This window comes from Trichomycterus rosablanca, chromosome 9, assembly GCF_030014385.1.
Source record: "Trichomycterus rosablanca isolate fTriRos1 chromosome 9, fTriRos1.hap1, whole genome shotgun sequence".
NCBI lineage: Eukaryota > Metazoa > Chordata > Actinopteri > Siluriformes > Trichomycteridae > Trichomycterus > Trichomycterus rosablanca.
In genome coordinates, this window is record NC_085996.1 from 9296493 (window position 1) to 9321376 (window position 24884).

The window sequence follows — 24884 nt, forward strand, 5'->3', positions numbered from 1 at the left end:
TGCCACTGTCGCCCTTGAGCAAGGCCCTTAAATCACTGATTTTATACAGCTGATAGCAATGGTGTGGCTAAAACACCTAAACTCATTTATTCTAAGAGCCGTCCACATACTTTTGGCCATACAGAGTAAACTGTAATTAGTCCTTATTTACAGCAGATCTTCAGCATGCAGCTCAGTCATACCTGGTGTGGATGGTTCGTTGGGTGGACTCTTCCCTCAGTGCGTTGAGTCTCTCTTTGAGCTGTACACTGTCCTTCTGGAGCGTCTCTACACTCTGCACCGCCTCCGTCCAGCCTGTCTCGCCCCTCCTCATCAGGCACGCTGGTGGTTGGATGTGAGATGGCAGGGGTGATGAATGGCTGAGTGTAGCCTTAACCTGCCCAACCTCACCCTCTTTGATGGAAGAACCTTCCGGGCAGCACTGAAGCACCCAGTGAAACTGCTGCAGGGCTGTGCAACACTGCTGAGCCAGGGTCCTCACTCTCACTACCCAGCGACTGAGAGAGTCCTGAGGTGGGATGGCAAAGTCGTCTTTCCCGTTCAAGGGAATCTGGTGATTCTGGACGTCTTTCACACTGTCGATTAACCTCCTGCAGGAAAAGAGAGGACAGCAGACGGAAAAATAGTCTTGTGCACCCATCCAGTGAGCAGCAGATCAGCGGCAGTTCAGGGAACAATTGCCAGACTGGTTTGTGCTGACAGGAGAGATAATGTAACTCAACCACTCTTTAAATCTGTGGTGAGAGTAACCCAGTAATGAGTCTGTAATTAGAAATTAATCAGTAATGAATCACTTGGTTAATGACTCATTAAACAGAGTAAAGTTTAACCTAACAACTTCAATTTAAAACTGATTAGTTCTATGTATAGAGAACTTAACATGTACTGGGTTGTTTAGGTGTAAAATGACACAAATCTCTCCCATTGCTGGTGAAGGTAACAGGGTTTTAGTGCTGGTCTTTGTTTCAATAACAGAATGACTGTACCTGAGGTGTATGAAGTGCTCTGTAAGTTTGGCGAGTCTGCGCCGTTGCCGAAGCAGCAGTTTGAACAGGTGAGAGGAAAAGCCCCGGCATCGCTCCACATTTCCCAAACCCAGTTCCTGTACAACACAGCATAACACAGGTCGCAGAATTATTGACACACAGCCGCATACAGGATTACATTGTAGTTTACACATAGTACAATTAGCAGATTCAATATTTTGGATGCTCAGTGGATTGTAACCTTTCTGTGTATGGAGCCGCATTAGTCGTGTGCTAGATTGCCCATGCTAACTCCTGTCTACAGTGGGCCAGCAGGCAAATGAACTAGACATCAATGTAATGGGGGAAGGGGGACTGGTCCAACAAACCATTATTTCTCCAAAATCATGTGGACACTGGGACTGCAGGACGATCCACCTCGTAAGTTACAAAAGTTGAAGGACCTGGCAAATAAAATAATACTATAATGTAAAGCACAAACCTTTACAGCTGACTGCAGTGCAGCCTGCATGGCATTGCGTCTGGCCCAGGAACGGTAGAAATACTTTTGACAGCCGTCCCACGCACCAGACATTTCATCAAACAGCCTGAAATAGACAAAAAGTAGATTAGTGGGAACCCAACACTAAGGTGACACAGACAGGCTTTACTTTATTAGATCGGGGTTGTGCAAGCTGCAGCAGATGCACAGTAAGGAAATAGAAATGACTAGAGTGGGAGTTAATACATCTGAGCAGAATTTTTCAGAAAATGCAGAAATCACAGTTTTAAGAGCTTGTACAGGTGTATAAGGTGATCTTACATGTTTTCTGTATGTTCCTGGGTTCTCAGTGCAGAAAGTGTAGTCTTCATCTCTATAGGGTGCAAACAGAGCGGCTCCTCCGGATCTGCTGTACGACCCCAAGTCAGGCCTTTACGATAGGACAGACCTAAATCGCAAAAAATAGATTCAAACTATGACATTCCAGTAAAGAAGGGCGTCATCTGGCTTGCTTCAGATTTACTTGTATGTGATTATACAGGAAAAAACACTTGATCATGTCTAAAGCTTATGAGTTTGAACATCAGCTGTGCTATCGACCAGCTGGGTGCCACGAGAAGTTTAATGGGTTCTATCCCTATGATAAATGCCTGAATCTGTCATTGTTGTAATTTTGTGAATTGTGTGGAATTAACTAACCAATCTGCCTGAGCATCTTGAAGAGGTCGACCAGAGCTCTCAGTTTCTGCTGGAGGATGTGTTTCACCTCAGATTTCTGCTTTTCCTTTTCAAGAGACCGGTCCACCGTGAGACTCTGCAGCGCCTGGACGTTACTGATGATCTCCACTGGAAAAAAAACACACATTTGGAGACCAAATCTTACAACAGCATGGACAGACTTAATCTCATTAGAGATGAATTTTCACCCTGCAAGCAAGATGGGTTACCTGTGAACTGGTCAAGATCCTCTGACAGCTCGGGAAGAGGCGCCTTCTTCACCAGCTGCACACACATTTTCCTCATCTTTTTCGTAAGGACGGGCAGACGAGCTCGCAGCGATGAAGGATCCAGGCCAGACAGAACCACTTCTTGACTGTCGTTCTAAACGATCAAACATAGGGTTAGAACGTTATGTAACATAAGGTTAGAATTTGTAATCACATGTTGTTTTGTTAAAATAGGATCCAAATAAGCTTCCAAACGCTCTTGGAAACAAACAGCAACATTGTGAAAGAATTCTAAAAATCATAAATATGCACCTGTAGGTCTCTACCCCGTCCTGGTAGGGCATTATTGAGAGCCTGGTAGAGCCTGTGTAGTGGCGTATTTTCCATATTGTCCAGGTTGTCCACACTGCCGCTGCTCTTCTGCTCCACCAGGCAGGGAGCACATGGTTCAGCCAGAGTCATCTCAAACTTTCTCACAAACTTGAACAAGGTTCTGTACACAGAATCACGCATGAGATTTCACCTGTCATTTGTCATCGTCAGTTCACATGTGTGGCATGATGCCGTAACGTTTACCTGTGCGTTTTCTCCACGGACTGTTTGATGGCCCAGAAACTGACATCATTCCACTTGGAGATCTTGACAAAGTCCTACAAATAAAACAGATCTTTACGAGGAGGCTTTAAACACATATGGTGCATTACTTTGTTTTAAATCTCAGTACAGTTAGTTATAGTCGTGAACTTGCCTTAAGATCTTTCTCGATGGGCGCTCTAAGCTGGGTGATTTTAGCCTGGACGCTGTCAGAAAACTGTGAGTAGTACTTGTGCAGGTTCCACAGCAGACTGCACACCGAATCTGTAAGAGAAGCAGCGCCCCTTATTTTAACCGGTCACACTGTGTCCTGAAGTTTAACGGGTAGTTTTAAACTTGTTGCACAAAGTACAACAATGTATTGCTGACTACATTTCCCAGACTCCCCTGCACTGTTTGAAAATTTACCATACTTATAAAATGTAATGCACTTTTCCCCTTTTCTCCCAATTAAGCGTAGTCAATTCGCCTTTTGCTGCTGGAGACTCTGGTCATGTCCAAGGAGGGTATATTCGCCTGCCTCATTCTCTCTCCGGGGCATGCGCAGTCCATTGACGAACTGATCTCCGTGCTCCTCCACTTCCTGTACAGGCAACTCGGGCTACTAACCAAGGTCAAAGACCCCACCCACATTAATCCAGTCTTTCTACCCATCCGGTAGACTTTAAATGGCCAATTTCTATCTGCTGCAGGCATTGGCAATTATGCCCGCTAGAGAGCGCCCAGCTGACCAGTAGCAGAGCTGGGGCTCAAACTCCGGAGTTTACAATCCCAGCCCTGGTGTGCTAGCGGAATATCTCACTGTGTCAAGTGGGCGCCACAATTGACCAACACATTTGAGTAAAATATTTACACTGTTTTTCCCTTTAATTAAAATAGCATTAATTTTAATGTCGTGTTCACCCACCCTGGACAGCGGTCCCACCTCTCAGACATAACTAATCACGTCTGCATGTAGATGCCCGATCGGACAGGCTGACCAGTGGGGATTTAAACACTGGATCCCAGTGTTAATGGCCTAGCGTAATTTACCGCTGAGCAGCCTAGGGTGAATTTACCTTGCATTATATAGTAGGGCTGGGCGATATGGATAAAAAATAATATCTCGATATTTTTTCGCTGAACGGCGATATACGATAAAAAATAGATAAATAAATAAATGACGACGTCGGGCGATCATCCAGTATAAACTAACATGACCACGTACAACATCCAGTACAGAAATCACTCCCCATAATGTTTGTTTTTTACAGATATATGCACATCACATATACAAACACACAAGTCAGAACAACAGGAGACGCACTGTTATGTTATTATTACTTTCTCAACACTTGCATGATTTACACTGTATATGAAGTAAATACATGCATGTCAGCGCGTGCATGCGCTTGTATATTTATATTGGTTTTTGAAACGAATAACGACTCGTTTTCTTGATGAGGGAATGATTGGGTGGACTGTTGAGAAAACGTTTGGGTGGTTCCCTCAACGTTCCCCCCGAACATTCCCCCAACGTTCCCCCCCGAACGTTCCCCCAACGTTTCCACACGAACGTTCCCTCAACGTCCCCCCCCCCCCCCGAACGTTCCCCCAACGTTTCCACACGAACGTTCCCTCAACGTTCCCCCATGAACGTTCCCTGCACATTTCCACACGAACGTTCCCTCAACGTTCCCCCATGAACGTTCCCCCCCCGAACGTTCCCCCAACGTTCCCTCAACGTTTCCACACGAACGTTCCCTCAACGTTCCTTCACGAACGTTCCCCCAATGTTCCCCCTGAACGTTCCCCCAACGTTTCCACACGACTGTTCCCTCAACGTTCCTTCACAAACGTTTCCCCAACGTTCCCCCACGAACGTTCCCCCAACGTTCCCCCCGAACGTTCTTCCAACATTCCCCCACGAACGTTCCCTCAACGTTTCCACACAAACATTCCCCCAATGTTCCCCCGAACGTTCCCCAATGTTGCCCCACGAACGTTCGCCCACGGTTCCCCCTGAACGTTCCCCCACGAACGAAATCAAACCCAGGACCTTCTTGCTGTGAGGCGACAGTGCTACCCACCGAGCCACAATGGCGCCATGTTTTGGCATCATAATAATTATAATAATTATAATGCAACAAGCAGATAGATCCACATGTACAAAAAACAGCAATTGTATGTGGTTTTAATGTTCAATAGTTCCGTCATTCATGATATAATTAATAATAATGTATTTTAAAAAACTTCAAAATAAAAAAGGCGGCTTTTTCTAAATGAGATAGTACACCTACTTTGTATTGGTAAGCCTTAAATCTCATAAAAATCAATGGGCGAAAGTTGCCGGCAAAGCGGTGGTTGGGGTTTGGGTTGCCAAAGATTAATTTATGGTGGACTTGGAGTTTCTGGAACGAGCTCCTCCACCGCAGAGCCGCTTTCCGCCATACTCGTTGCTGTGCCCAAATGACCCACGTAACGAACGTACGCCATTTGCGTAGCTGTGTGACGTCATTACGCAAACAACGCAGAATATCGCTATTATTACGATATGGGCTTTTTGGTATCGTTTTAAAAATTATACCCGTATTATCGTGAACGATACGATATAGCACACCCCTATTATATAGTTTATTGTGACACATATAGTCAATTCTTTTGGTGAAGATTACATAAACAGTCAATGTTCCTTACCTAAATTATTTAATGAATACAAGCCAGAAGATTTCTGAATTTAGACACTGAACCCAGAAAGTCCTGTCAATATTTCTGTGGTCTGGTTCTTTAGACCGAAACCTAAGCTGAGATCTACCATGTACCTCAGTGTCTACAGCCCTTACTCGTCTAAGTCTTTCAGGCATGAAGCAGAAACCATAGTACACTATATTTCCTGTACAGATAGTAAGAGGAAAAGGACTTACCTTGCCCATCCTGTTTAGGGGCCAGTAGGACGTGGCAGTGGAAAGCAAGCAGCATGGACAATCGCGCGTGGAACCCGCCCAGCGTGGAGCCCTCAATAAAGCCCTGCAGCGTAGATGAGACTGATGACAGGGGGAACTCTTTCACACCTCCATCATTCACATCTTCATCCTTCATGCCTCCCTCTGAGATACAAATGCAACCGATTTAGGAAAATGAAATTAATGCGTCTATGTGTATGAATTTCTCACACCATTGGAACTCAACCATTGGTTGACTGCTCTTGGTTGCAGCAGCGGCGTCTGGTGAGTATGCTTTTTTATTTAGAGGTAAAGGACATTTTTACCAGGTTTGGAGTCAGTCCTCTTCTCTTGTAGATATTTCTCTATGAGCTGGTAGATGGAGAACCAGTGCTTGTTAGAGTTCTCTGCATGTCTCTTCAGAGCATTATCCAAACTGCTGGACCAGCAACTGCAAACATGCACAAATTCATATAGCATAAGTTAGGCCGACCAGACTGCAGCAACCAATGCTCAAGTAATATTCAGAAGTCCAGTTACACCACCATCACCTGCCTCAACTGTAGACACAAGATGGGATGGGTCAATGAATTCAGGATCCAGAAGCAGCAGAAATCAGGATTCTTATGACCAAGGACCATTTTTACAATCTTTACCTGTCTGCATCAGTAATCCTGTTTTAGACTGACAGATGTGAAAACCAGTGTGGTTTACTGTTGAGGTCCCTCCCACCGTTGATCACACAGGTATTTTTATATGTGCTTTATTTAGCATGCAAACTACAGGTAACTACAATCAGCCCAACATTTAATAGATCACTGACAGGGTGGAACAGTGGCTTGGTGGGTAGCACTGTTGCCTCACAGCCGAAGGGGCCTGGGTTTGATTTCCAGGTTGGGCGGTCCGGGTCCTTTCTGTGTGGAGTTTGCATGTTCTTCCCGTGTCTGTGTGGGTTTCCTCCGGGATCTCCGGTTTCCTCCCACAGTGTGCGTGTGTATGCAGTTTTTGCACTTACTTAAGCTCTAGTTTTCTCCACTGGATGATGAGCTGTGTGATGGACTCCAACTCGCTCCTCAGAGACAAAGAACGACTGGCATTGTTCTCCCAGTCCTAAGGATGGTTTGAAATGAAGAATAATGTTTACAGATCCACATTTCGCACAGATACCACCAACACGTGAGCTTATATCGATAAAATATTACAGTTAAGTTTTAACTCCTCACCTGTGCTTTGCTGAGCAAGATCTCCAGGCCGTTGAGAAACTTAGCCAGAGAGCTGGACAAACTGAAGCCCAAAATCCTCTCGATCACCACAGTAATCTGGTGTTCAGAACAACACAGATGAGCACTTTTATCTCTACACCTCCCTCTTCCCGATCCCAAAAAGCTTTTTGTTCATTCACTGTTATTTTTTTTTTTGTTCTTACCTGGACCAGAGCTGGATGTTCAGGCCAGTCTTCCAGACGCTGGCCGACAGCTCGGGCCAGCTGCTCGACGGCGGGCAGACACAGTCGAGCCTGGCACATATTGGGATCCCTGTAGAAGTCATACGGACCTTCGGTTTGGAGGATGAGGCCAGCTGGACCTCCAGATCCCTGAACCGTGTTCTGCAGCAGAGAGCTGAGTAAAAGCTGAGAGCCGGTCAATCCAGGGTCCATTTCACAGTCTGTGGGAGGAGAAATAGAAGTGATTTGGACCACGTCTAGTATTTTTTATGTCGAAAAATGCAGTAAGTACACATCGGTAGTTAGCTGATGACTAAAGCCTGTTTTACACTATCGCTCATACAGGCCTAGAGGCAGCTCAGAAATGTCACTGTTTATCCAATCGTGGGGTTGCTGGAGCCTATCCCGCCTGTAAATTGGTGCAAGGCACACAGAAACACCCTGGACGGGGCGCCAGTTCATCACAGAGCATACATACACATTCACATTCAAACCTGACTGCAAGTCTTGAAACTGTGGGAGGAAACCGGAGTTCCCAGGGAAAATGGACCCAGACCACTCCACTGGGGAATTGAACCCAGGACCTTCTTGCTGTGAGGCTAGTGCTACCCACCCGAGCCGAATTTAGAAGCGGCTTAAATTTCCATCTATCTGTGCTGCTGATTTTTCCACAGATGCCCCAAAATGATGCGACAAACCTTTCTTAAAGAGTGGAGACTGTTAAAGCCACAAAGGGTGGGGTCTTTTCATATTATTGCTCATGGTTTTGGAATGTGTTGTCCAACACATGGTCAGGTGTCTCAATACTTCTGGCTGTTTTTAATAAGCAAGAAAAAACAGAATCAATTCTTTACCCATCAAATGATAGAAGCGAGATATCAAAGGAGCAGTGATCTGATAGGACGAGACCAGAGCACTGATGTGTTCTCTGCACTGATTGGCTGGCAGGCTGCCCTGGTACCACAATGACTGGGCAAAGGACAGGCACAGTTTCTGATGTATCTGAACCATGCTGTTCTGGCAGCTAGCCACCACGAAGCTGCTGTTTCTGTCAGATGCCACCTCAGCATCACAGTCCTCATCATCCTCGATGATGATTGGTTGCTCCAGACTGGGTTCTGCAGTGATGTCAGCAAAATCCTAACAGAAGGCAAGAAAAAAACCTAATCACAGACGGCACATTTTAGGTTTTGAAGTCAGAGTAAAATGATTGGAGGAGGTTTTGCTCACTTTATGGTAGGTGGGGAAGGACCTTCTAAAGTCCCGCTCCTCCTCCTGCTCCTCAGTGAGGCCTTCTCCATGCAATTTGGACCGACTGCGGTACAGACTGGCCTCCCTTTGCTCCTTCTCCCTCGCCCTTCTCTCCTGCTCGTCCCACTCGTTCACCAGAGCCTAAGCACGCACAGACATGAAGGGTGTTAGGTTTGGTCCCTCCTAGATCTTTTTGGAGCTCTGCTACTACAGCATGTAGGTGCCTGTGTGTTAGACCCTCACCTGACAGACGTGTCTAAGCAATGTCTGTGCCTCAGACCCGAGCTCTCCGGCACTTACTGCGTGACTCTGTAAGCACATCAGAGCACTAAGCAGCAGCACTGTGGGCTCAGGGACCACGCGTGCCAGCTCGGCATCGGGTACAAGCTTCTCCAGAGTTTTAATAGTATCCATGCACGTTCGTGAACACAGGAACTGAGCACGTGCCAAATCAGAGCTCCACAGTGGTGCAGGGAAGGCCATCAGCGTAGAGATAAGACGTGCCAGACCTGGCAGTGAAGACAGTGAAGATGCCACCTGTGAGGCCAACAAGCGCATACCATGCTGCAGGTGCAGGATGGCCGAGCGTAACGGCACCACCACATCCGGGTACAGCGGGTACTCATCAACCAAACGCTGGGAGAAGCGCTGCTGTGAAGCCTGCCAGACGGCCTCCTCCTTCAGCAGGCCCTGGATTCCAGGTCTGGATTTGGGGCCGGGGTCCTGTAGAGCTTTGAGGAGGTGTGAAAGCAGGTCGCCAACAGCTGCTGGCTGGCCTATGCTGCACAGATAGTGCTGGAGCTCCTGGTACAGCCGCCCATACTGGGGATCGGCGGGGCGGCATGCCTGCTTGCGTCCAAGTTCGCAGATTTGCTCTTTTACCTGCTGCATTCTGATCCAGAGGTACCTGCCACACACACACAAAGAAGACGCTAAAGATTAATACGGAAATGTTTCACGACAACTAAATTGTTTTAGAGACACCACAGTTTACACACAGCTGATTGGACACACTATTTGGACACCTTATAGTTAGGGCCCTACTAAATTAACTGGGAGTTTTGCTTAATTTTACAGACCTGGTTTTTTAAAAATCACAAATTTCACTAAAAAGTGCAATACACAGCCTACCTTAATGGTCGAATGTAAACCTAGAACATCCTTCTCAAAGATGAAAAATCTCGTCAATGTTTTGACCCCCCCTCTGCGTCCAGAATTGGTTGGGAGTTTTCCAAACTCAGTTACCCAAGTAGAGATTTTAGCTGCATTACACTTCGATATCTTGGACATGTTGACTAACCGATTACTAACTAAATTGCCGTAGGATTGCTAGGACCGCCTTATAGTGCAAATTAACCAGTAAACGTGAGGCACTTGAATGCTACACGAACGAAAAATGCTAAATTGCTAAACACAAACCTTACATTTTGAATTTTGAGGTCTGAGACGCAAATTAGGCCTTACTTATAGACTGCAGGTGTAAAAAAAATTTATATAAAGTGTTATTAGTTAGTAAAGTGGATATAAACACTTTGGGAAATGTTGTTTTCTCTTTAAGCATAACCATATGAACTTATCCCAATGCACAATGCAAGGTCCAATAATTACAATGGCCTGCACAGAGCACTGACTGAACCTCAGTGAACACCTTGGGGATGAACTAGATCTTTGGTGGCAAACCAGCTTTGTATAAATGACCTCAGCTGTAATAGTTTGGGGTGTAATAAAAAGTTTGGACCTCCCTGTTAAAAAAAAATGCATGTAAACATGGAATTTTCTGCAAATTTTAGCACAGTTTAAAAATCTATTTCATTTTCCATATTGAATATAAAATATTTCATACAATATCAAACCTAGCCATAACTTAGTTTATTTTTGTAATTATTTATTTTTTATCATAATTTAAAGTGTACCAAATAAACTAAGAGTGCATTAAGAACCAAAAAGGTACGTAAGCCGTATCCTACCTGATTCGAGGGTGTTGGAAGGCATCAGTGGTGCTGCTCTCTTCTAGCTCCGCCCCCGTCAGCAGCTGAGAGGAGAGACTCCGCCCCCTCCATTCATCCTGAAGCAGAGCAAGCTGAGAAAACAAAATGAAATGATTCACACAGTTTGATTCTATTTCAGTTTGAAACTTAAATGAGCCTCATCATGCATCCTAGCATAACCTCTAGGACTCACCTCTTCTTGAGCATATTTCAATTTGTAAGCCCTCTTTACCGCCGGATCAAAAATGGTCTGTGGAGCCCATACTTGGATCTGTAGAAGACCCATGTTCACCCAGAAAACGCCAGAGCGGGCCAGCTGGATGGTGTCACATGCACGGTTGTGAGAGAACTGGATTAAGCAGGTTATCAGCGTGTCCAAGAAGCCCTCTGGGAGCAGGTTTTCGGGCAAGCCTTCTTTTAGGGTAGCCTGAATCTCCTGGGCAGCTACGACTGTGTTGTCACCATCGACGAGAGCCTCACAGGATTCCGTGTAGCTCTCTTGTAAGGCTGGAGACAGCAGGTCAGACAGGGCATGCAGCTGCCGGCACAACACCAACCCCTGCAACCGCCGGTCTGTTAATCTGTCGGGAAAGAACAGATATATGTACTGTTAGGAAATGATTAGGCCAGATGTTTACATATGATGTTTATTTTAGAGCAGCTAAGATGTGCCATGATCTAATATTATTAAAGCAGCTCTTGGTAAACAGTTGCTACCTGGTGACAAACAGTAATTGAAAACCAGACATGGTTACTTTTTCACCCATTAACAAAAATACTGCTTGTGCTGGCTGGGAACCACTAAGAGCAAAAACCAGTGTTAGCATTAAAAGAAACAGCAGGACATAGGAATAAAGGAATAATGACAAATGTGCACAAACTGGACTGCTGTTAAAGTCTCAGCAGAGGCCACAGCTTGTCTATTTAACCCTGTAGGACCTGTAGGACTGCAAATGTGAGCTTGTATGGCCTCAAAAAAAAAATATATTGGGAGGCTGTCCATAAAAATTCAGAACCGTAAATGTGGTCAATGAAGGCTGGTAATTTGTAGACAAACAAATCAAGTGACTCTTGACCTTGCAAAGACAATTGATCAGAATTCCTACCTGAAGTCAGCAAATTCTGGCATGGCCAGGTTGTCCCATAGTACAGCACTGAGGTCCTGGAGTTGCCCAATTCTCTCCCTCCACTCACCCAGGGTCACTCGTGACGAAGAGAGGAACGAGGAGCCGGACGGATCCCACCGTCCACCAACATCACTGCTCAAAACTCCCTGTACGCACCGGGACCACACAGCACGACTGAGCATGCCAGGACCCTGCAGGACAAACGGACGTCAAAGACTTTAAATTAATGTAATATTTAATATAGTTGTATGTTTTTGTTTCCCTTTTTTTCTGCATAGTTTCTCGGCACATACTACTCTTCATATAATAGCATGATGGCTAACACATGCTTCCTCTGATACACATTAAAAGCCTGAATGCCTTTTCAAACCAAAATTCATGCAGCTTCATTTTGCAGACTTGCTTGAAATTAATACTTGTTCAAATAGCTCTCTTGGACTCCTAAGCTCGACTAGCTTTAGCATTGTCAAGACTCCAGCCCACTCCAGAACTTTCCCCTGTTCCAACCTGACACAAAAGAAAAACATAGGTTAAAAACAACCGAACAAACGCACCGTCTCAGAGGGACCCAGGAGTGATCGGGAACTCTTCTGTTCTTCTGGATTTAGGGGGCTCCATGTGAGCCAGCGTTCAGGATCAGAGGTCACACTGCCGTTCCAGAGCGACGCCAGTGTCTCAGATAGCAGTTCACACCACACTAACGGCAGCTCGTCTACAGGCTGGGAGAGGAATTACAGCAACATCAGTAAACAGAAGTCAAAAGTTTACATACACCTGTAATGGACATGTCATGCCAGTCATGGGATTAAAATGATTTCTGCAACAGTTTTTTTCTGTGACTAAATAATGGAACATGCTTCTTTATCCAAAATAAATGAACAACTGGTGCAGAAATCCCATCAGTAAGATTTAAATAAAGCAGCTCCACACTGAAGTACCAGTTATGACACTAGGGAGGCAATTACTTTTTCCTCAAGAGCGATCTGGGTGTTGAAGATTTGTTCCTTGTTCCAGAAAATGTAACATGTTGTTTAGCTCTTCATGGACCCATGTTTTGTTGAGCTAAATAATTCAGTGCAATCACGAAGGGGGCAATTACTTTTTCACAGAACCATAGCAGACGTCATATAAATGGTTTACCCGCTCTGTATTGAGAAGGAACCACAGTGGCTGGAGCAGGCGGACGTTCATGGGTGTGGAATGCACGCAGAAACGCAGATGATTGGACAGAGACTGGAAAAGCTGTGTTTCATCATCTTTGTTCTCTCTGTGGAGAAGATAGTAAAGCAAAAAAATTATGGACATGGGAGCAGGGCGACAAAATAAATCCCACCCACAGACCTTTTTTATTACTAAATGTACGTCACCCATCATACCTTTGTGTTATGGACAGATGCAGCAGATCTGTAGTGACCTTCATCTGGTTGAGGATGGCCAGCTGTTCCAGTGCGGGCCACAGTTGAGCTCTGCGAGCCAGCTGCAGGAGATCCTTACTTTCAGGAGCGAAGCCGTCTCCCACGTCCTCCTCGATTTCAGTCTCGGATTGTGATTGTGAATCCAGCAGACCACAGGAGGTCATGTGACTGTGCTGCTGATCCACACACCCAAGCAATCTCTCCATCACACCTACAAACAGGTTAGGAACTGGGTGGGAATATATCTAGGAAAAGTCTTAAATTAAATTATTCCAACTTAACTGACAATATTTGTTTTAGCCATAATAGCTTAAATCCATTTTTATGACAGGATGACACTGTTTACACAGCATATGGGAGTAATTTCCATTCCCTGCTTCCAGTGTTCTACATAGTGTTTAACAGCCAAATTGGTAGTGCGCTAATCAGACACACTATTATGAGTGGTTGGGTGTGGTTTGGATTTTTCCCCCATTGTATTTTCTCCCAATTTAGTCATTTCCAATTCCTGCTTGTGAATCAGCTGCCGCTTGCGCAACCCCATATCTGATCAAGGAGAGCCAGATCATCACACTCCTCAGCAGACACCTGCCATATCACATACAGAGAGATACGCTACCATGTGAAATCCTCCATCCCATATTTATTATTAATAATCATATTTCACAATGCTCAAAGGCTACACATTTAGCTCAGTTCAGAAAGGAGCCAGTTTGTAGATTTAATCCCCATTTAATGCATTATTGTACCAACATCAGGAGAACAGAAACCCCTCTTCCACCACAGACCACAGTGTTAGCTATGTGCTACCTTACCAGTGCTTTGAGGATCGATCAGAAGGTTGGCCTGCAGGATGAGACCCCAACCTCGTAGTAAGGCTTCCTTTGAGTCTGTCCCCATGGCAACACCTCTGAGTCGGGCCACATCCCGTTTCCAGGATGACGGTGTGTTGTCGGTCAGCCGCAAGTCTTTAACGTCGAGAATCTTACTGAGGAGGCGGAGACGGTTGAAGCATTCGGCAACACTTTCCAGCTGCAACAACAAACGAGCTGTTACATCCAAGCATCACGAGGCAATTCATCAATCCTAACTATAATAATCTACTTTTGGTTTTAACTGTACCTTAAATGGCAGAGGCTTCCCCAGTGTCTTCTGAATGCTTTTTAGTGCCAGCGCCACTGACACAGAGCTGGAGAGAGTGTTCTGGATGGCTGTAGAGATGGTGTGAAGTTCCTGCTGCCCTCTGGAATAAAACAAAAGAAAAATTAATGAATGTGTGAAATGTGCTGTAAAGAACTACATCATCATTAAAAAGTTCTGCTCTGGTCAATGCAACATGGCACCCTACAACTACAATCCGGAAATATCATCACATAATGGTACCCGGGTAAGTGGTGGCATAGTAAACATCAACAAGTCAAGCAAACACTACAGAAGCTGAAAGGTCTAGCTCACAGTACAACACTTCCAGGTTTTATTTCTCATTCCCAAGCTCTTCAAATATCACAGTTTGTAAAACAAAACAGGCTTGAAAGGAACTCACTCATAATCTCCGTCACCCATCAGTAGCTGGGGCAGGCGCAGGACAAGGTGTTTGTGGACCCACTGCCAGTGTAAGGAAAGCACGCATGTGCCGCGAGTGTCGGCCGGCAAGGAGTTACACACGTTCCAGAAACGGTCCCTCCACTGAAGCAGCTGCAGGATCTGCACATACCGATCACGAAGAACGTTCAGATGCTTGTTTAAGCTGCAGCATGTCACTTTTTGGGGGTTGGGTATGTGCAGACCTCTCTGGCAGGATTGAGCAACTAACTGCAAGCAACTTTTTGCTGCACTTTTCCTTAGCCTACACAGATCCACATTGAACCCAACTCATTTTTTACTGAAGATTCAGGATTTCTTTGACACGGCCACAAACAAACAAAAAAACAGACCATAACAAAAGTAAGCATAAGCACGCACCTCGAACATGAGGTGGTCGGAGATGTTGGGTTGGTCCGTCTGTGCGGCCTGAAGCACAAAGGAATCCCAAAGATCGAAGAAAGGGCGAAGGTGTACCAGGACGGGGTGTGGCAGCTGCCCAATATCAACAGTCCCTTCAAAGAAAAACAAGCAGGTGATAAAACAGCACACAAGTGTGACCTTACAAATTGTATCTTACAAATTGTTGATTTAATTATTTATTTGCAACCCATCTTTTGTTTGAAAAACCCTGTTCTATATAATGTCTGACCCTACAACAATAATGACATGTATGTGGATGTTTACCTTTAGAAAAGGCAGAAGCCAGTCTGAGGGCACTGGTGTGAGGTGGTGAGTTTTCAGCACTGTTGTCCATCGCTGCTCTTTCCTCTCGGTCCAACAGTATAATAATCCTGAAATAATACAAACCAAATACATGAGCTGCATAAACAATACCTCAACTTACTGTATGTGACCTACAGGTACAAGCTACTGGCTCATAACATTATTTTTCAATGTTTGGTCATGTTAACACATGATCACATGACATAAACCCATCCTGGTTTTCTGCTGGAACAGAATCAGAATGGTACCTGTTGGCGACAGCATACAGAGCCTCCATAAACTCCACACATCTCTCCTCATCCTCAAAGTTACACGTGTTAGCCAGGATGTCCAAGTACTGCTTGTTCCAACGCATGTCCACCAGGATCCTGTAGTCATCTGAAGAAAGGGATCAGAAATTTATTTCAGGCAACATGTTACAATTACAGTTACAGTGAGAGCAATCAACAGTTCAACCACAAACATGTCCTGTCATAAACCTTTTTTTATTTATTTTTTTTATTTTCCACCATAATTTACAAAAAAATTCTTTAAAAATCCTACAATGTGATTTCCTGGATTTTTTTTTCTCATTTTGTCTCTCATAGTTGAAGTGTACCTATGATGAAAATTACAGACCTCTCTCATCTTTCTAAGTAGGAGAACTTGCACAATCAGTGGCTGACTAAATACTTTTTGGCCCCACTGTACATGCCTCTTTCGACACGTGCACAGCCCTCCTCTTCTCGCCCATGCATTCTGCACAGGCGTCTCTTCCGCCTATCAGGGTCCTTACACAGCGTATGAAGACCCACACACCCACGTATAGTCCGGCCCCCACCCTGCAGATACGGTAGCCAATTGGTATCTGCTGCAGGAACTGCCAATTATGCCCGCTAGATGGCGCCCAGCCGACCGGTGGCAACACCGAGTTTTGAACCGGGGAGTTCAGAAACTCGGTGCTGGTGTGCAAGCGGAATATCCCGCTGCGCCACCTGGGCACCCTCTGTCATAAACCTTTAGTGCAAATTTACACTTTATTTATTAACCTTGTACTTATGAATACAGAGCAGAGTTTGGGAGGTGCACTAGCCCACCCCTGAACCTCAGTTAAATCTCAGCTGTGGTATTGGGCTGTTCCCTTGCAAATTGTACTGCAGCATTAACCATCAAGAGAAACATTAAAGAACTGTATTTTTAAGTTTGTCTGAAAATAATACTCTTCAGTTTCTAAACAAAAAAAATTGATTGCACCAATCTTCTGACTTGAATCTTATTAAAATCTCAAAAAAACGTGTTGCAAGTCAGTTAAATGGGTCCTTATACCTTTGCAGAACTAAATGCAATTTGATAAAAAAGAATTGGCCAAAATTGAACCATAGTGCTGGTTAAACATCCCAAAACTGTATGTAACAAAGTGAAAATAAACATTTCATGTGTGTATATATATGTAAGTGTGTGTGTGTACCTGTATTGTGTGGTTGAAGGTGCTCAGTCAGGTATTTGCCCTTGCCAATGAGTTTGCTGTTGAAGACTGCTTTGAGAGCCTGGCATCCAGCCTCCAGCTGCATCAGGGCTGTTTCTGAAAATAAAACAGTAAATAAATATATACCTTCAATCCTGGCCAGGGGTTGGTTATTGGGCACATGGGGCTTGGGGAGGCTTAACAAAGCAAATCTCAACAAAGTCTTTCTATGAATAATTTAATCAACTGTTGAAGGTAACTTATTAATGATACGACCATTGTAGGTCTCACTGGTTCCCACCTGGTGCATGTTTGTAGGTCTTGGTCAGGTGGCTGAGCCAACTGGTACGCAGGACCCAGTCACTGTGGGAGGCTCTCTCAGTCAGGATCCGTACTGCTGTGGGGAGGAGCTGCTGGGCATCACTGACTCCGCCCTCTGATCCAGCTACAGAAGAAAATTGTAGGCCTTCCAGTGCTGCACCGCTCTGCATCGCCCTCTGCAGATCAGTCAGGCTCAGCGGCCGTGCCCTGCAGAAATTCAAAAATAAAGATGTATCCAAAGCGACTTACAGTACTATTACTGTACACTGTCTAAGCAATTAAGGGTTAGGGGCCTTGCTCAAGGGCCCAACAGTGGCAGCCTGGAATTGGTGAGGCTTAAACCAGTAACCTTTCGATTACTAGTCCAGTACCCTAACCGCTAGGCTACAACTGGCTCTGTATGTATATGTACATGATCCCTTCATGTGTATGTAACATTTTGACTTACAGTTTGGGTTTTTCCCCAACCCTTGGCAGGGCTACTATTGTTCCATGTCCTTGCAGTCAAACTAGCTCTATTTAGTCATTTATATGAGAATTGAGGGAGACATGCCACAAAGTTCTACACCACCAAATAAATAATCTACACTGCTGTAGGTACATTTTTCACCAATAACTCTGTGTGTGCTAATTTTGCTCAACTCCATATACACTACATGACCAAAAGTATGTGGACAGCCGACCATAAGCTTGTTAGACATTACATTGGAAAACCGTAAGTATTACCATTTAGAGAATAAGCCATTCAGGTAAAGCTGTTTGTGAGAGATTCGAACCTTTTGCCATGCAGGCTAAGTGTGTTCAGGCAGTAGAGAAGGACCTGTCCGTCCCTCTGGACACTGGAGAAGCACGAGTCCTCTGTAGACTGCAGGGCTGACGGTACACGATCTGGCCACACACCGGCACACAGCAACCCACTGCCCCATTCCTCAGAGTCCAACACTGCCAACTGCTTCTCTATCAGCTCCTGAGCCAGCTGATGATTCGAGAGAAAACACAGAAGAGTGAAATTCTCTTCAGCCATTTTGCGTTTTGACTGGCGTGTGACTGAATGCACACATTTGAGCATGTTTGAGTACCTGCTGGTGGGCAGTGGTGCGTTGACAGAAGGCGTATGCTTCACTGCATGCCTGCAGCATGGCACTGGGTAGATCGACACCCCTCTGAAGCTGGCAGGACAACAGGGCAGCCGCGTGAAGCAGAGATGATACTGAGGAAGCTGGAGAATCTGGGAGAAACATCGAAATTTCGGCTAAGTAATCAGGTCTGGAATTTTTTAATACACTATTGTTCGGTTCCTATTTACACAGTCAAGGCTATTTTACACCAAATGTTTTACTTTTTGATTAACACTTTTTTTGTACTAAGAATTTGATTTTAAAACACGCTAGCCAACCAGTGCTGAGATTTCGGGCTCTCGAATCTCAGCTCTGCTATCACCCGGTTGGGCGCCTACATAGGTTTCTATAGGAGAAAGGACAATGGTTGAAACTGCTGTTGCAGCAGGAATAAGGAGACAGACACAGTGTCCCCGTTCAGTGTTTGGCCAGGCCGGTAGCACCGCTAAGACTCCAGCTCAGGAGCCCAAAATCTTCATGGTGATCGGCTAGTGCAGGAATTCATTTCAAACCCTGATAAAATGATAGCAAAAATGTACTTGGACTCTTCACACTTACCCCAGATAGCGGCTTTGATCTCAGAATGAACGCTGGTCAGGACGTCACACACACAATCTCCGGTCACTCCCAGCGTGTGTAGGACTGTCTTTAGATCCAGTGAGTCCCAGCACGCCCCCTCGGCCTCTCCAGGGATGTAGATCTCCACACCACGATTCCTCATGGCTCTTGAGATCTCTGCATGTAAAGGGTCCATAGTGAGGAACAACCTGAAAGAGAAGAAAGCAAGAAATTTCATACAATATTCCAGGTCTTTCTATTTTCCAAAAAAGTCTCAAACGAGTCTTGATTTATTTTTGATGAATGATTTGATTGATCTGATTCATTAATGCATTGTTGGTAGGTATATGAATGGACGTACCTGAAGTTGGGGTGTGGAGTGATGCTCGGTGTTGTACCGTCTATGACTCCACGCTCATTGACGGTCAAACACCCACCCGGTTCCAACAGAGCATTCAGACGATCCAGCACAGACGGGCTACGATCCAACACACAGAAAGATCAGCACACACTGGTCTCAACACTGGGCGACTTCCAAACATACAGATGAAAACATATAAAGAATAAAATGAATACGGATACAGCAGTGGCTGACCTGCAGAAATTGACGTTGTCCATTAGGAGCCAGTCTCCAGCCTGCAGAGCCTGAACCAGGGTACCATCCAGCCACTCGAAGCCACCGTGACTCCAACCATCCTCCATCTGAGCCAAGCGCTCCTTAAGAAGGGTGAAGTCCATCTGTAGTTTGGACATGTCTGCAAAAAAGAAAAAAAAAAGTGTTAAGAGTCCCCTCTTACAGCAGGACGAGATCTCCAGAGCCATGAGGAGTCGTGGTGTGGAGATTTACATCTCCAAAAGGCTGAGGGGGCATGCTGGGACTCATTCGATCTTAAGGCGGTCTTACACACACTGGGAGTGAGCAAATGCAGGATGAATCTGCTATCAGCCATGGTGGGAATGTTGTGAAATCAAAACTTGTTTAAAAAAGTGTGAATTCTTTAACATAAAAGAACAGTTGGTATAAACTAGCCTTTACTGTAAACAGATCAAATACCACAATTCCAGAATAGAAACGTAAATATGGATTTTCTTATGCAAATTGAAGCACATAGTTTCTATTTATTTGGTGAATTTAACATACTAGAGGGCAATTTATTATGCCCAAGGGTCATATGGAGGTTTAGCATATAGCTTTGCCCTTTACACTGAAAACAATTGGATCAGAGAACTGCTACAAATCTAGTGGAGGAAGATTATGACCACTGAGCGAGTTTACAAGAGGGCCAAAACAGAAAAGGAGCTGTATTAAGCTGGATTGACAACATCACTGGGGCTAGTCTGCTACAAGTGACACAAAACAGTGGACAGTAAAGAAAGCTGACCCATCTGTTCAGCCAACCATCACAAAGCCATGTAGGTGTAGTGACATAAAGTAGGGAATTGCAAGGGTGTACTGTGTTTGTAGGCGCATATCTAAGCATGTATGCTTTACCTGTGAAGACTTTGAGCTTGGTGTTGAGTTTGTGCAGCAGCACTATGATGACCTCCAGTTTATTCAGAGCCTCAAAGGTCACAGTGCCCTCGGCCGTATCGAGCCCCTCTGCCCGCAGCCAGCACAGAAACGTGCTCCACGTGCTCAGAAGGAACTCGGTGTCCTGCACGGCCCCGTCCAGAGACATCAGTCCACGTCGGGTCACCATAGCAACCACGTAGTCCATGCTCTCCAACACTTGCTGCCATGGTCGGATGATGTCCACCTGCAGGGTAACGAGTACGACCATGCATAAGATCATCAGCTTGTGTTGTCTTTATAGACTGTTACTTTATTAAGTGATGCAATCATGTCAACATGGACCAAAACGTTTTAAAGTTCTTGTCAAACCCAGGTTATGCATAAGGGGCACACTACTCAATAATATCAGGGGGTTTCTAATATACTGGCCAGAATGTGTGTATACCTTATATAGACTAATTGCCGATTACTCGATTACTCACCTGCTCAAACCCTCCCAGCAGTTCGGTGGTGTCCATGGCGCTGTTCATGGCCATCACTCTGAGCCTGTGTCCCGTCAGCAGGGCTAGCAGGTGCACCAGGCTGCTCTTCCCACTGGCACTGGGACCCACCAGGATCGCCATCCAGCCCATCTTCACGCATTTCATTAAAGACTCCAGAGGCCTCAGAGATTGATGGGTGATAGACAGAGGAGGGTCAAGAGTGACGGGTGCACCACCGCTGCGTTGCAGGACTGAGGAGCCCACCTACAGAAAGGAAAGTGGAGATTAAACACTGGTGAACATGTTCCAAACTGCAAACCTCAAAATCCCAGTAGTTATTATATTAGTAGCATTTGCCTACCAAAGTGACCATCTAGTGCTTCATTTATTCATTTGAAACAATTTAGTCCATAATCTAATACAAAACAAGTCATATGTGCTTAGTACCACTGCCATGCAGGACGATGATGGCACTGACTAGAATTCCCACCAACCCCACCCCTCTCTGATACGTGTGCAGTTGCTGGCCTCTTCTTTACACCAGCCAGCAGTGGATTCTTACAGAGAAGCACACGGTGCATGGAGAGCCACAGTATGCTCTGTGTGTTCCTCTACTGCTTGTGCCGGTGCCTCACTCAGTCTGCAAGACTCACTATTGTACCAGCAATGACCATCTGTCTAACCTGAAGGTTGAGGGGAGTGATGTGGAACTGCCTGGAGCCCAAATATGGCTCAAAATCCTCAGCAAACACCTTTCTGAACACTGACAGCACCTGCAAGAACAACACACGAACACGATTACCAACAGTCATTTGTAAATTTGTATGTTTCACTTCACCCACATAAATGAGAACACTCGTACCTGAGCCTTATCAACTTCTGTTCTCATGCGGTCTGCATAGACCAGTCCAACATGCTGACCCGGGTTATAGAAGGCAGGCGATTGGTCGGTCTGCATCAGCTGACACCAGCGGAAGAGATCTCGCAGGTTGAACTCCCAGGGGCCTCCTTTCTGTCCCCATTTCCTTTCGACCGTCACCTCGTGTACAAGCTGAAAGACAGTGTTGTAATTAGTTCTAATTATAACTGATATTTTCCATCTAGATAGTTTTAGCCTAGACTTAATCTCTGAAAGCAGGACATAGATTCATAGCTCTCAGGTGGCAAAGCAGTGAAATTCCCTGGCTCATCATTGTTGAGCTTCGTGCTCAAGTCTCTTCGGTGCCAGCCTGATCGGGTGGTCAAGAGACACCACTGGCCGTGTCTGAGGGAAAGGAGGCTGGATAAAGACTCACCCCTTGCAGGTAAGTTGCTGGTAAAATAGGTAGATGAATAAAGAGAGAGTACCGTCCTCACCTCTGTACGCGCTGAGGCTATCTATAAGAATCTATCGCTGGCCGGTACAGACAAATGGGAGGAGACCCGGACTGACCTTCCCTCCCTCATACGTTACTACATGTGTTTGTATGGACCGCTGCCCAACCAAATGCCCATAATGATCTTTTTAACTCAGAAAATAAATAGATCATGATAATCAAACTGTACCTTGTTGCTGAACTGAACCATTTTGGAGATGATCGGCTCGTCAATATCGAGAAAAATAGTGTTGCTAATAAACTTCATGTCTTCACTGCTGAGCTGATCCACATACACCTGCAACAATAAACCTCAGACTTCTTATTAATGCACAGAAATAAGAAAAGCTAGAGAAAAACTACAAGGAAGGCACATGCAGGGCTTACAGATGATCATAAACGAGCTATACCTGAGTAAATCTGTTGAGGAAGGATTTGGGCAGGCCTTTCCTCCCTCCACCCTGTGTGAACGGGTTCTGGCAGCCGAAGATCTTGGTCTTCTCCTGCTGGACCTGGAAACGGAGGCTCAGCTCTGGGATGTAGATCTCAGCTCTGTGGTCGAAACAAGCATTCAGCCCCTCCAACACGGACTGAGACGCCAAATTTAACTAAAACAGAACAACACAGATGTTATAATGCTTTATAGTGCACTGGGTCTAAAGTCGCAACCCTGTATAGATGCAACCGTGGCATGGTGTTGGTGTCGGATGGGTGGGTTTACCTCGCCAACACCATGGTGAGATTACCTCATCTAGTACAATCCAGTGTCCGGCTTTCAGAGCAGCCAGAAGTGGACCGTCCCGCCAGGCAAACTCTCCTCCTTTACCTCCTTCCACTGGAAGATCTGTTCCAAACAGGTCAGTAACATCCTGCACAAAAAGTCAAAATGTACTTAATAAGGTTAACCAAACATACAAAACTATAACATACACCCATATATAATGAAATATATTAATACATGAATGAATATATTGCCACTCAGGTGGTGAATTGTGCTAGACCACTACTGCTGGGATTCAAATTCCTTCTAATGTCTAACCCTTTAATTTGTTTGTTTCAAAGTGCCATACCGTCTGCTCAGAGAGGTTGATTCTGACTAGCTGGTTCCCGGAGGCCTTGGCAAGAGCGCCCACAAGACTGGTCTTGCCCACACCGGGCGACCCCTCCAGCAGGATGGGTCTCTGCAGCTTCAGCGCCCGCAAGACCCTCATGGCATTGACTGCTGTAGTGCCAGCGCCCAGGGTGTAGTCCAACAGAGTGCGACTCTCTGGCTCAAGATCTGCATATCAAAACATTTGCATTAGTGCTTGAGTAATCAAACATGTGGGGAAAACTTATGCAACTTATTTATGCATTAATATTATTTTATTAATAAACAGAGACGCTTCTCTCACCAGCAATGATGTAGAAGGGCTCGATGCCGAAGAAGTCGTCACCCCAGCGTGGCTCTCTGGCCAGGCTGATGTCATAAACCCTCAGTGCTTCCTGCATCTTCTCATCCAGCGTGGTGATTCTGCTCAGCCTTGATTTCAGAAATGCCAGACATGCCTTCCTAGCCACTGCAACGTTCTCTGCTGCCGATACTGTCGTACCTGAGCGCCACAGATCAAACACGTGCTGCTTAAACATTGTGAACGTTTGCTGTAGATACATCATTGAATCTTACACAAGCATTACAGAAGAAAGGACAAACGCCATCATACCTGGAACATAAAATGAAACCAAAACCTTAAGCCCAGGGATTCTCAGATGACTGACAGAACAACTGACGGATATACCCAACTGACCAAAAAAAAGGGGGGGCTGACCAACTGAATGTCAAAGAGATGGACCAATGCACAGACCAACAAATGGGGGGATTGGACATTCGACAGATAACTGACGGACTGACTGATGGATGGATAGACAAACAAGACTGTCCAAATGGCTCTTATCTGCACCAAAACTCAAAAACCCACTGGAGTAACGTAAACATTTAGATAAACGTATTATTTACTGAAGAAAACGACTAAATCTCTGCACTCACCTGATCCGATTCCATCCACATAAACCAGACATGCTGCGTGGATGAACGCGGTGACGGTATCCAGTCTCTGGTCCCACTCCAGCTCCTCCTCGTCCTCCTCCTCCCCCAGTGCCATAAAGCTGTTCTCATCTCGTTCCCCATCCTTCTCACACACGGAGTTCAGAAAGTCCACCCATGACAGGATGTCCCTCACGCTCAGGATGCACCGTCTTCCAAACTCCTGATTGGTCAGCCAGTCGATGAAGTCCAGCATCAGTTCAGCGATGTCCTTACCTGGAGAGAAGAGGGCAAGCTGCAATCAAACATCTAACATCTCTGTTCAATTTAAATGTGTATAAATATGAATGAATAAATAAAATAAATAAATAATTAGAAGTGACTTTCTGTTACAAAGTCTTATCCAGTAAACACTCAACACACCTTGATGGTCTCGCTGGTCTAATGAAAGTCCTGGTCTCAGGTTGTGCTGGATGATCTTCATCAGATCAGCACGACTGTTGCTCTGAGGACACCAGATCTCAGTGAACCTGTTCCTCAGCGCTGGAGAAAGCTGCACACACACAATCCCACGTTTAAACTCTCTTTCAAGCAATTCTGATCAGTACT

At 45.3% G+C, this 24884-nt stretch overlaps 1 protein-coding gene across 1 annotated transcript in view; it reads right to left on the reverse strand.

The window, feature by feature from the left end:
• mdn1 (midasin AAA ATPase 1) overlaps positions 1-24884 on the reverse strand; it is a 59342-nt gene that overhangs the window by 13593 nt on the left and 20865 nt on the right. Inside the window, exons 32-78 of the mRNA XM_063001838.1 lie at positions 24699-24828; positions 24279-24551; positions 23647-23844; positions 23323-23531; positions 22999-23121; positions 22663-22860; positions 22443-22550; positions 21760-21948; positions 21581-21670; positions 20898-21161; positions 20395-20659; positions 19498-19657; positions 19264-19380; positions 18903-19111; positions 18306-18454; positions 18003-18202; positions 17207-17433; positions 16909-17022; positions 15710-15839; positions 15423-15529; positions 15117-15250; positions 14698-14858; positions 14277-14397; positions 13970-14186; positions 13116-13365; positions 12880-13006; positions 12294-12458; positions 11719-11930; positions 10806-11193; positions 10592-10704; positions 8868-9531; positions 8604-8765; positions 8228-8513; positions 7356-7594; positions 7153-7248; positions 6945-7039; positions 6256-6380; positions 5912-6094; positions 3163-3272; positions 2991-3064; positions 2727-2907; positions 2415-2568; positions 2167-2313; positions 1789-1915; positions 1468-1573; positions 987-1102; positions 183-590 (exon numbers count right to left, since the gene is read on the reverse strand). Of these exons, the coding sequence (XP_062857908.1) occupies positions 183-590; positions 987-1102; positions 1468-1573; positions 1789-1915; positions 2167-2313; positions 2415-2568; positions 2727-2907; positions 2991-3064; positions 3163-3272; positions 5912-6094; positions 6256-6380; positions 6945-7039; positions 7153-7248; positions 7356-7594; positions 8228-8513; positions 8604-8765; positions 8868-9531; positions 10592-10704; positions 10806-11193; positions 11719-11930; positions 12294-12458; positions 12880-13006; positions 13116-13365; positions 13970-14186; positions 14277-14397; positions 14698-14858; positions 15117-15250; positions 15423-15529; positions 15710-15839; positions 16909-17022; positions 17207-17433; positions 18003-18202; positions 18306-18454; positions 18903-19111; positions 19264-19380; positions 19498-19657; positions 20395-20659; positions 20898-21161; positions 21581-21670; positions 21760-21948; positions 22443-22550; positions 22663-22860; positions 22999-23121; positions 23323-23531; positions 23647-23844; positions 24279-24551; positions 24699-24828 (8621 nt within the window). The remainder of the gene's footprint in view (positions 1-182; positions 591-986; positions 1103-1467; positions 1574-1788; positions 1916-2166; positions 2314-2414; positions 2569-2726; positions 2908-2990; positions 3065-3162; positions 3273-5911; positions 6095-6255; positions 6381-6944; positions 7040-7152; positions 7249-7355; positions 7595-8227; positions 8514-8603; positions 8766-8867; positions 9532-10591; positions 10705-10805; positions 11194-11718; positions 11931-12293; positions 12459-12879; positions 13007-13115; positions 13366-13969; positions 14187-14276; positions 14398-14697; positions 14859-15116; positions 15251-15422; positions 15530-15709; positions 15840-16908; positions 17023-17206; positions 17434-18002; positions 18203-18305; positions 18455-18902; positions 19112-19263; positions 19381-19497; positions 19658-20394; positions 20660-20897; positions 21162-21580; positions 21671-21759; positions 21949-22442; positions 22551-22662; positions 22861-22998; positions 23122-23322; positions 23532-23646; positions 23845-24278; positions 24552-24698; positions 24829-24884) is intronic.